General features: G+C 39.1%; 1 protein-coding gene across 1 annotated transcript in view; it reads left to right on the forward strand.

Annotated features, from left to right (window-relative positions):
- LOC117526660 (multidrug and toxin extrusion protein 1-like) overlaps positions 1–7,814 on the forward strand; it is a 98,288-nt gene extending 90,474 nt beyond the window's left edge. The window contains exons 12-16 of the mRNA XM_034188714.1: positions 5,624–5,693; positions 5,796–5,928; positions 6,019–6,113; positions 7,411–7,474; positions 7,582–7,814. Coding sequence (XP_034044605.1) covers positions 5,624–5,693; positions 5,796–5,928; positions 6,019–6,113; positions 7,411–7,474; positions 7,582–7,814 — 595 coding nt within the window. The remainder of the gene's footprint in view (positions 1–5,623; positions 5,694–5,795; positions 5,929–6,018; positions 6,114–7,410; positions 7,475–7,581) is intronic.
- Positions 7,815–11,700: the final 3,886 nt, after the last annotated feature.

An 11,700-nucleotide genomic window follows, 5' to 3' on the forward strand; every position in this document is an offset into this window, starting at 1 on the left:
AAGTGGTTGTGTTTTTTGAAGTGAAATGGAGAGACACCCTGCCTGGTCTGGAAACTTTCTTTCATTGATGTGTGGCACTTAAAATGTTTGATAACTTACACTCCCTGGTACAGTTTAGATTAGATTAGATATACTTTATTGATCTCACAGTGGAGAAATTATGTTTACACTCCAGTTACCTCAGACAGCAATTAGTCCACAATTATTACTTGTTTACCATAATAATGGCACACATCAGAATTAAAGACAGCACCTTCACATTTGACATTGTTTATGTGCACTAAGTTTGAAGAAGTCCATTATCCGAATTGAGGCAAGTGGGTGAAGGCCACGCAGCAACCCTGAGATGCGCCGCTGCCGTCAGCTTGGGGGGAGGAATGGAGGACAACTTCAGCTAAAACTGCACCGCCCCCGTAGAAGGGGGAAGGAATGACATGAGCAGACGCTGGAGTGGGGGGAGTTTGATGGGGGGTAGGAGGGGGATGGGGGAGGGGATGCGACCGCCCTCGTCGGAGTTCCAAGCTGAAAGGAACCTTCAAGGAACCTCTTTGAAAAAACATTTAATTATAGGTAGGATACCTCTGCTGGAATGTGGAGGCTGATGGAGGTGTTTCAGGAGAAATTCCCAAGTGAAACCAGGACATCAGGACAAATGTGTAACAACGGTCTTTTCAGTTTGAGACATCAGTCGTTTTGTGAAAGAGATTTAATGTACTCTATTGGCATTAATTCTAATATCTTCGCTACAGATGGGAATAGAGAACTGGTTCCAGTTGCGAACCACTCCCAAATTTTAAGCCCAATGGAACTGTGTGCCTCAGACATTGCATCACTGTCTCGCATCATGGCCTGATGTTTTTCTGACTGTTCAGTCTTGTAATCACGACATCAGACGTGACGTCATGAAGTCAAATGCTTGACTTCTGCAGTGGCTGCAAATGGCTGCAGTGACGCTGAAAAACTTTCTAGAGGTACATTTTCCAGACAGAGAATCTATCAGAAATCATGGGAATTGAGGAAAAAATCATTGGCGACTCTGTAGTTTTCTCTGGGCCCCTCCCCAATCAGACCGGGAGTGACATGTTTAGCCGCATGTTCTCCTTGAATTGCTGGCTGTCTGAGTGGTGTCCAAAAAATGAGGTGGGCTTCATAGATAATTGGCAAAGCTTCTGGGGAAAACCTGGTCTTGTTAGGAGAGACGGCATCCATCCCACTTTGGATGGAGCAGCTCTCATTTCTAGAAATCTGGCCAATTTTCTTAAATCCTCCAAACCGTGACTATCCAGGGTTGGGACCAGGAAGCAGAGTTGTAGTCTTACACACCTCTCTGCAGCTTCTCTCCCCCTGCCATCCCCTCATTACCCCATCCCCGTAGAGACGGTGCCTGCTCCCAGACTACCAATAACCAGCAAAAATCTATTTAAGCATAAAAATTCAAAAAGAAAAAATAATATAGCACCTTCAACTGCACCACAGACTAAAACAGTTAAATGTGGTCTATTAAACATTAGGTCTCTCTCTTCTAAGTCCCTGTTGGTAAATGATATAATAATTGATCAACATATTGATTTATTCTGCCTAACAGAAACCTGGTTACAGCAGGATGAATATGTTAGTTTAAATGAGTCAACACCCCCGAGTCACACTAACTGTCAGAATGCTCGTAGCACGGGCCGGGGCGGTGGATTAGCAGCAATCTTCCATTCCAGCTTATTAATTAATCAAAAACCCAGACAGAGCTTTAATTCATTTGAAAGCTTGTCTCTTAGTCTTGTCCATCCAAATTGGAAGTCCCAAAAACCAGTTTTATTTGTTATTATCTATCGTCCACCTGGTCGTTACTGTGAGTTTCTCTGTGAATTTTCAGACCTTTTGTCTGACTTAGTGCTTAGCTCAGATAAGATAATTATAGTGGGCGATTTTAACATCCACACAGATGCTGAGAATGACAGCCTCAACACTGCATTTAATCTATTATTAGACTCTATTGGCTTTGCTCAAAAAGTAAATGAGTCCACCCACCACTTTAATCATATCTTAGATCTTGTTCTGACTTATGGTATGGAAATAGAAGACTTAACAGTATTCCCTGAAAACTCCCTTCTGTCTGATCATTTTTTAATAACATTTACATTTACTCTGATGGACTACCCAGCAGTAGGGAATAAGTTTCATTACACTAGAAGTCTTTCAGAAAGCGCTGTAACTAGGTTTAAGGATATGATTCCTTCTTTATGTTCTCTAATGCCATATAACAACACAGTGCAGAGTAGCTACCTAAACTCTGTAAGGGAGATAGAGTATCTCGTCAATAGTTTTACATCCTCATTGAAGACAGCTTTGGATGCTGTAGCTCCTCTGAAAAAGAGAGCTTTAAATCAGAAGTGTCTGACTCCGTGGTATAACTCTCAAACTTGTAGCTTAAAGCAGATAACCCGTAAGTTGGAGAGGAAATGGCGTCTCACTAATTTAGAAGATCTTCACTTAGCCTGGAAAAAGAGTCTGTTGCTCTATAAAAAAGCCCTCCGTAAAGCTAGGACATCTTTCTACTCATCACTAATTGAAGAAAATAAGAACCCCAGGTTTCTTTTCAGCACTGTAGCCAGGCTGACAAAGAGTCAGAGCTCTATTGAGCTGAGTATTCCATTAACTTTAACTAGTAATGAGTTCATGACTTTCTTTGCTAACAAAATTTTAACTATTAGAGAAAAAATTACTCATAACCATCCCAAAGACGTATCGTTATCTTTGGCTGCTTTCAGTGATGCCGGTATTTGGTTAGACTCTTTCTCTCCGATTGTTCTGTCTGAGTTATTTTCATTAGTTACTTCATCCAAACCATCAACATGTTTATTAGACCCCATTCCTACCAGGCTGCTCAAGGAAGCCCTACCATTATTTAATGCTTCGATCTTAAATATGATCAATCTATCTTTGTTAGTTGGCTATGTACCACAGGCTTTTAAGGTGGCAGTAATTAAACCATTACTTAAAAAGCCATCACTTGACCCAGCTATCTTAGCTAATTATAGGCCAATCTCCAACCTTCCTTTTCTCTCAAAAATTCTTGAAAGGGTAGTTGTAAAACAGCTAACTGATCATCTGCAGAGGAATGGTCTATTTGAAGAGTTTCAGTCAGGTTTTAGAATTCATCATAGTACAGAAACAGCATTAGTGAAGGTTACAAATGATCTTCTTATGGCCTCGGACAGTGGACTCATCTCTGTGCTTGTTCTGTTAGACCTCAGTGCTGCTTTTGATACTGTTGACCATAAAATTTTATTACAGAGATTAGAGCATGCCATAGGTATTAAAGGCACTGCGCTGCGGTGGTTTGAATCATATTTGTCTAATAGATTACAATTTGTTCATGTAAATGGGGAATCTTCTTCACAGACTAAAGTTAATTATGGAGTTCCACAAGGTTCTGTGCTAGGACCAATTTTATTCACTTTATATATGCTTCCCTTAGGCAGTATTATTAGACGGTATTGCTTAAATTTTCATTGTTACGCAGATGATACCCAGCTTTATCTATCCATGAAGCCAGACGACACACACCAATTAGTTAAACTGCAGGATTGTCTTACAGACATAAAGACATGGATGACCTCTAATTTCCTGCTTTTAAACTCAGATAAAACTGAAGTTATTGTACTTGGCCCCACAAATCTTAGAAACATGGTGTCTAACCAGATCCTTACTCTGGATGGCATTACCCTGACCTCTAGTAATACTGTGAGAAATCTTGGAGTCATTTTTGATCAGGATATGTCATTCAAAGCGCATATTAAACAAATATGTAGGACTGCTTTTTTGCATTTACGCAATATCTCTAAAATCAGAAAGGTCTTGTCTGAGAGTGATGCTGAAAAACTAATTCATGCATTTATTTCCTCTAGGCTGGACTATTGTAATTCATTATTATCAGGTTGTCCTAAAAGTTCCCTAAAAAGCCTTCAGTTAATTCAAAATGCTGCAGCTAGAGTGCTGACGGGGACTAGAAGGAGAGAGCATATCTCACCCATATTGGCCTCTCTTCATTGGCTTCCTGTTAATTCTAGAATAGAATTTAAAATTCTTCTTCTTACTTATAAGGTTTTGAATAATCAGGTCCCATCTTATCTTAGGGACCTCGTAGTACCATATCACCCCAATAGAACGCTTCGCTCTCAGACTGCAGGCTTACTTGTAGTTCCTAGGGTTTGTAAGAGTAGAATGGGAGGCAGAGCCTTCAGCTTTCAGGCTCCTCTCCTGTGGAACCAGCTCCCAATTCAGATCAGGGAGACAGACACCCTCTCTACTTTTAAGATTAGGCTTAAAACTTTCCTTTTTGCTAAAGCTTATAGTTAGGGCTGGATCAGGTGACCCTGAACCATCCCTTAGTTATGCTGCTATAGACGTAGACTGCTGGGGGGTTCCCATGATGCACTGTTTCTTTCTCTTTTTGCTCTGTATGCACCACTCTGCATTTAATCATTAGTGATCGATCTCTGCTCCCCTCCACAGCATGTCTTTTTCCTGGTTCTCTCCCTCAGCCCCAACCAGTCCCAGCAGAAGACTGCCCCTCCCTGAGCCTGGTTCTGCTGGAGGTTTCTTCCTGTTAAAAGGGAGTTTTTCCTTCCCACTGTAGCCAAGTGCTTGCTCACAGGGGGTCGTTTTGACCGTTGGGGTTTTACATCATTATTGTATGGCCTTGCCTTACAATATAAAGCGCCTTGGGGCAACTGTTTGTTGTGATTTGGCGCTATATAAAAAAAAAATTGATTGATTGATTGATATTAATAACATCTCATCAATTCTAATCCATTTTCGAGCTGATGATTTTAAACAGCAGATTTTCCCCACAAAGGGGGTGGAGTTCTTCCTCTTTCAGTTTGGTGTTCTCTGCCCACCCAGATGCAAACATTTGCAAACATCAATCAAATGTTCATAGAACGTTTGTTTACTGTTCAACAAGTTTTCAAATGTTCATATAATGTTTGTGATGTTTGTCTAATGTTTGCATGGAAGAGAAAATTAGACAAACATGTAAGCAAACATTTGCAAAAATCAATTAAATGTTCATAGAATGCATGCTTAATGTTCAGTGTGTCACTATTGGAATAAAACCTATTGAATTTTAAAACATTTATAAAGTTTATTTTACTTAATTTTTTTAGTTCTCAATAGGAACAATCACAAAAATTGTAGGTAACTGAGCAAGAACATTGCACGAACATCATATGAACAAAGAATGAGGACAGGTAATGTTCGCATTCGAACATTCTACAAATGTTCATTTAATGTTCTGCTGCAACTGTTCATAAGATATTTGTGAACATTTGTGAACGTTTGTATAATGTTCATTGAATGTTTGCATGCAAACATCACCTGTCCTCATTCTTTGTTCTTATGATGTTCGTGCAATGTTCATGCCACGTTTGCGAGCGTTGGTATGCAAACATTCAATGAACATTCAATGAACATTCAAAGAACATTGGGTTTCTGGGTGGGTGTCACATCATCAACTGTTAATACAACATATGTGACTCGTTGATGGCACTGAACTAAAAATCTCCTCTTGTCACTGTCCTTGTCTGAATATACGTTGGTGTCCAATGTGACTCTGTCTTGTCTTTAGAGACATCGTCCAGAGGGTTGGTGAGGTGATATTTATATGTGGCTTCATGCATTTTCCTGACACTGCTGCGGTGAGAAATAATTTTAAATTCATCTTTCTGATTGTCAGTATGATGTCCCACATCTTATACTGATGGAGACAGCATGTGATTTGATCTGTTTGATGTCCACAGGGAGTGGCTGGAGGTGTTGTCAGAGGAGTCGGGAAACAGCTGATTGGTGCTGCATGTAGCCTGGTGGGATACTACGTCATCGGCCTCCCCGTTGGTGTGTCGTTGATGTTTGCAGCTCATATGGGTATTGTAGGTGAGCACAGGTGTTGTCGTCTTCTCTGGTATGTTTCAGCAAACATCAGAGAACACCATAACCAGAACGTTCTTCTTCTCTCTGCACTAGGTCTGTGGACTGGACTGACCATTTGTGTGACTCTGCAAGCAATTTTTTATATTATATTTTTTTGCAAGCTGAATTGGGAGAAAGCAGCTGAAGAGGTTCGTAAATACAACCAAGAACACTCAGAATGCTGACTGTCCAACCTTACAGCTGGCACAAATCAACACACGTCACTTTCACAGTCAGTGCTACATTGTGCAAGTGCCAAAGATTTTGTGTGCCATTGGCATCTTAGTCTTAACTCAAAGGGTTCAGCCAAACTAAAATGAAACATATTTTTGTGCTCATTTTTAATTTTGTTTAAATTATAATAATTATGGTGTGTATCCCATCAAATTTCTCTTATTTGCATGTGTTAATCACACATTTTTTTATTTGCATATTTAATAGGAACACAAAACAAAATAAACCCCAATAACAAAACAGCAAAAAAACATCAATAAAAGGATACTCCAACAATGCACAACTTTTTTTATAAAATGCTCTCACATTTTTATTGTAGTGGTTACAATTCTGTGGGACATGTGTTTTGTCTGTAGAGCATCATATAACATGGAGGAAGGTGTCCTTTGCACATGTATTTGCCCATCTTGCATGTTTCTGGAATTTAACAGTCCTTACTTTACACAGCAAAAATTGAGGGCTTCCTGCTTAAATTGGTGGCCTCTGTCACTCATCTCCTTCCAGTACAGTCAACTGGTTTTTGAGAACTGCCTGACCAGACACAGCCTACTTGGATTCTATGAAAGAATGTAATGGAATTGGTTTATTTCATAGCACAGCCTAAAAAAACAACAACAACAACAAAAAAAACCAAAACACATTATTAAGTAAGTGGCTAACTTTAACCCATTTGCAGCGTGCTTCTTATAATACATGCTGAATTATTCGGCAAGTTGTATTCCTGAGGATTGATTTCATTGTTCAGTCCAAAAATTCTCAAATCTGAATAGACAAGTGAGTTTAGGCTTTCTCGTGGTAATATATGTGTGCACAATTATTAGGCAAGTATTAATGTGCAGAATTATGATACAAATGAAAAACTAAAGTTTTCTTGTCTCACTTCTGTGTTTTCATTTATTAGATTATGTCGAACAAATAATTAATTTGTTTCACCTGGTTAGTCCCTTTGAGGTCGAGACCTCTTTTGCAAGGTAGACCCGGACAATTATAAAGGTTCCACACAAACATGGAGAGAACATGCAAACGCGTGGAATTGGCCTCAGTTCAAATGTACAGATGGTCAAGATCTGGAGCAAAGGGGTCATTCTCACCACTGTGGCCCCCTGTGGGTCACAGGTGATATTGCGAATAAAAATCAAGCTACAGTTTGCAACTCATTCATTTGAGCAAATGAAACTACCGACTCTAAAGTATTTTTGTGTCTCCAATCAGGCTGTTTTAAGAGCCGGAATCAAAACCTCACAAAAAAAACAAGTGAAACAGATGAAAAATCCAGGTAACAAAGACTCATTATCACTTTGTATGTTGCAGTAGTTGCACAATATACTGCTGTCTTATGTCACAGTACAGTGTTAATGTGGAACACTTCTTTTAAACCTCCAGACTCAAATCCAAGCCCAGATCTAGTCATGAATCCTCATGTGAGAGTTGAGGAAAACAGCACACAGCACGAGTTGCAAGGTCCAGTCCAGAATGAATCCATGACCATGACTGTGGGAGAGGTTCTGCCACTGAAACAACTTCTTCTACGCCGTTCCTTGACTGTCCTGATTATGATCCTCATCCTCGTTGCTGGAATCATCACCAAAAACTTCCTCATGAAGCTGTTTAAATAACTGCAGAATGAAGTTATTGGAAAGGTTCATAAAAACATTTAAAATTAATAATATCACATAAATTCAGCAATGAATAAAAGGCAAGGCAAGTTTATTTATAGAGCACAATTCATACACAAGAAAATTCAAAGTGCTTTTCAATTACATAAATTTACAATCAGATATAATCCATAAAATAAAAAAAAACATGAAAAATTACATTAAAACGAAAAAAGCTAATAAAATACTTTCAATCGTCATATGCACAGGTAAAATAAACTGTTTTCAGCCTAGATTTGAACATTGTCAAAGTTGAAGCCTGTCTAAACATTTCTGGAAGTTTGTTCCAGATTTTAGCTGCATAAAACTGGAACTTAGCCTCTCCCTGTTTAGTCCTCACTCTGGGAACCAACAGGAGACCACTTCCTGAGGTTCTCATTGCCTGTGGCGGTTCATATGGTTCTAACAGGTCACAGATGTACTTTGGGGCAAGACCATGAAAAGATTTGTAAACAAGCAGACCTATTTTGAAATCTATTCTCTGAGCGACAAGAGACCAGTGAGTTACAGTAGTCTAATCTACTGGAAGCAAATGTGTGAATTAATCTCTCTAAGTCTGGTTTACACACTATGTTTGTAATCTTAACAATGTTTTCCAGATGGTAAAAGGCTGTTGATGTTATTGATTTAATATGGCTTTTTAGATTCAGGTCTGAGTCCATACTCCTAGATTTCTGACCTGCTTTTTAGATTTTAGAGACAGAGACTCGAGGTGGCTGATAACACCTTCCCTTACTTTCTGTGGACCAAAAACAATGATCTCAGTTTTGTCTGAGTTTAGCTGGAGAAAGTTGTTTTGCATCCACACACTTATCTGTTCAATGCAGCTACAGAGTGAATCTACAGGCCCATGTTCACCTGCCGTCAGTGACATGTAAATCTGAGTGTCATCTTCAAAATTGTGGTAGGACACATTGTTGCTGCATATTAGCTGACCCAATGGAAGCATATATAGATTGAACAGAAGGGTCCCAAAATAGATCCCTGGGGAACTCCACAGGTCACTTAGTTGGTGTAAAAAGCTGAGGAGGAAGAGGGATGTGATTCTTCTTTGGGGAGAGAGTCCTTGATCTTACGGTGTCCAGAGTGAAGGGAAGCAAATTAGTCCCTGTTTTCACCAAGCTTTCGAGATGAGGGGGAAGTCCCTTATCTCGAAAAACTTTGAACCGATACCAAATGTGGTCAGGACATTAGGTCTAAGCTTTTATCAAGATAGTTCTATAAATCGCATGATTCCTTGAGGTTAAAAATGCATGTACTATTAATACCACTAACAGTGCTACAGTACAGAGCCCTGGAAGTGTCATTGCAAAATGTTTTGCATGTGGAGAGAACGTGCACACAATATAATAAAACGTGCACGTTTTATCATATTGTGCACATGTTTTGTTATATTGTGCGCACATTTTATTCTATTGTTAACACGTTTTATTATATTGTGCGCACGTTTTGTTATATTGTGCGCTCATTTTATAACATTGTGCACAAATGTGCATTCAGTATTGTTGTGACATAAATGTCGGCTATTAGCCAACAAACCAGCAGACAGTGTCATACATATCCCCTTTAGAAATGGATGTGGTCAGGGTGTATCATCATGGTTTGGGCGCACAAGGACATACAGAGAACTCCAGCTGCCCAGCATGACATCATCTGGAGTTTAAGCACATTGAAAAGGATGCTGAGGGCGAAGCATATCCCCATTGTGAGGATGACAATTTAGGTCATATTATGAATTTCATTTTGAACGAAAGGAAAACATGCGCACGTTTTATTAATTCGAGGGCTCGATTAAAGGAAAACATGCACATGTTTTATTAATTTGAGGGCTCAATTAAAGGAAAACGTGCGCACGAATTATCACAGCCATTAAAACGTGCGCACGAATTATCACGGCCAGGAAAACGTACACACATTTTATTAATTTGAGGGCTCAATTAAAGGAAAATGTGCGCACAAATTATCATGGTCAGAAAAAAAATATCACTTTAAGTGACCTCTCCTGGGTTCCATACTACAGTTTGCAATGTTTATTGAAAAAAAATGTCATGAGTAACTCAGTAGCCATAACTACCTTTTTGTTTCAGAACCCTAAATGACACTATGGGAGGACGCCATAGTGTATACTAACTAAAATATAATGTTTTCATGCTTTAATTATTCTAGTCACAGCAAGCAATTTCAAGTACGGCCGAAGTTCGGTGTCATATTCTCAAATACTATTATGCACCACACACAACACTACAAGCAACACTGAACACAGCACCATTACAGCACCATGACACCGGAGCTCCTGGTCAGTCAGTATCGTAATTGAAACTTCAACTTTTTTTTTTTTTTTTTTTTGCAGCACAACCTTAAATAAAATACATTTCCAATACTACATTTTTGCTTCTCTGGTTGTAGTTGACCTGTCAAAACATTTACAACAATGATGTTTTGCTGAGGTGGAATAGATCCTGAAGGGAAAGTCCAACCTGGTCTCACGGCAAAGTCGTGATTCAGCAGCACAAAATATATGTTATTCTATTGGCTCATGATATTGTGACAAAAAGCACCTCATTTTGGTCATGACAGCACAAATTCATTCCATGATGGCTGCACGAAATTTAAAGAAAACCAGGGGGGTTTGGTGATTATGGTTAGGGTGGGGGGCTGGAAAGTCACACGTATTACACTTGTAAACCACTGATTTGTCAAAAAGTGAAACATGACTGGAGCCTTTTATACAGACCAGTAATATTATTCACTGATATAATCAGATATCCAAAGCACACTTATTAAAGCCTGTGAGTGTGAATGAAGTGTGAGTAGTTACCCTTCCAGTTCATCACTGATCTGAACAGAATATTTTTTCAATAAGTTTCATACAAGTAAAATTCATATAATAAAGTTGCCATTGGTAACGCACAACAGTAAATTATTTGTCCTCCTAGATCTCTCAATATGTCCAAAGTAATTTATAATCAGATAAAGTATAAATATTATCCTAATCCTAAACTCCACACAGAAAGGACCAGGTGAGAAGTGAACCTGTGAGCTTCTCACTGTGAGGTAACAGTGTTAACATGCCAGATCCTGGCATGTTTATGTCATGTCCCGGCCTTTTCCAGGCTTCAGCCCATATGTCCCTTCTTCATTTAGTTCTGTTCCTTTGGCATCAGCCTCGTTTTGTTAATTACCTTTTTCTTCATGTGGGGTTTTTTCCATGTTCTGATTTTTGCTTTGTCACTTTCTTCCTTTGTTACTTTTCACCTCAGTTATGTTTTAGTCTTGTTTTGTTATTGCCTCTTTCTTCACGTTTATTCAGTGTTCTCATATTGCTTTCTCACTTTCTTTCTTTGTTACTTTACAGCTATGTTTCAGTTCCATTCTAGTTTATTCAGTCTGTTTTTATGTTTCAGCATTTAGTGTTTGTTTGCTTATGTTACTGTTCTCTCTTCTGTTAAGTATTTGGGTATTTCTGGTTTTGGTTTTCAGTTTTGTTTTCTTGTAGTTCTTCTGTCTGTTCTTAGTAGGTTTATTGTAATATTTCCCATGATTCACTTATCACGTTCTTGTATGCTTTTAAGTTTTGATCTAGTTAGGGTGGCGTTCATGGTTTTCTTTGTACTATCTCTTATTGTCATGTTTGTATCTAATCACCTTTCTCTTGCTCCTGCTGTCAGTCTCTCATTGTTTCCACAGTCTTTTCCGGATCACTGCACTCTCAGTTCCGCACCTGCACTTTGTCCTCTCAGTCAGCCACGCCCCTTCATCTGTCATTCTCTTGCCCATTTGTCACCGCCCTTCTGCATCATTGGCCTCTTAGCTGTCACCTGACCACGCCCCCCCTTTCCAGGCCTTT

This window comes from Thalassophryne amazonica, chromosome 15 (genome assembly GCF_902500255.1).
Source record: "Thalassophryne amazonica chromosome 15, fThaAma1.1, whole genome shotgun sequence".
Classification (NCBI taxonomy): Eukaryota; Metazoa; Chordata; class Actinopteri; order Batrachoidiformes; family Batrachoididae; genus Thalassophryne; species Thalassophryne amazonica.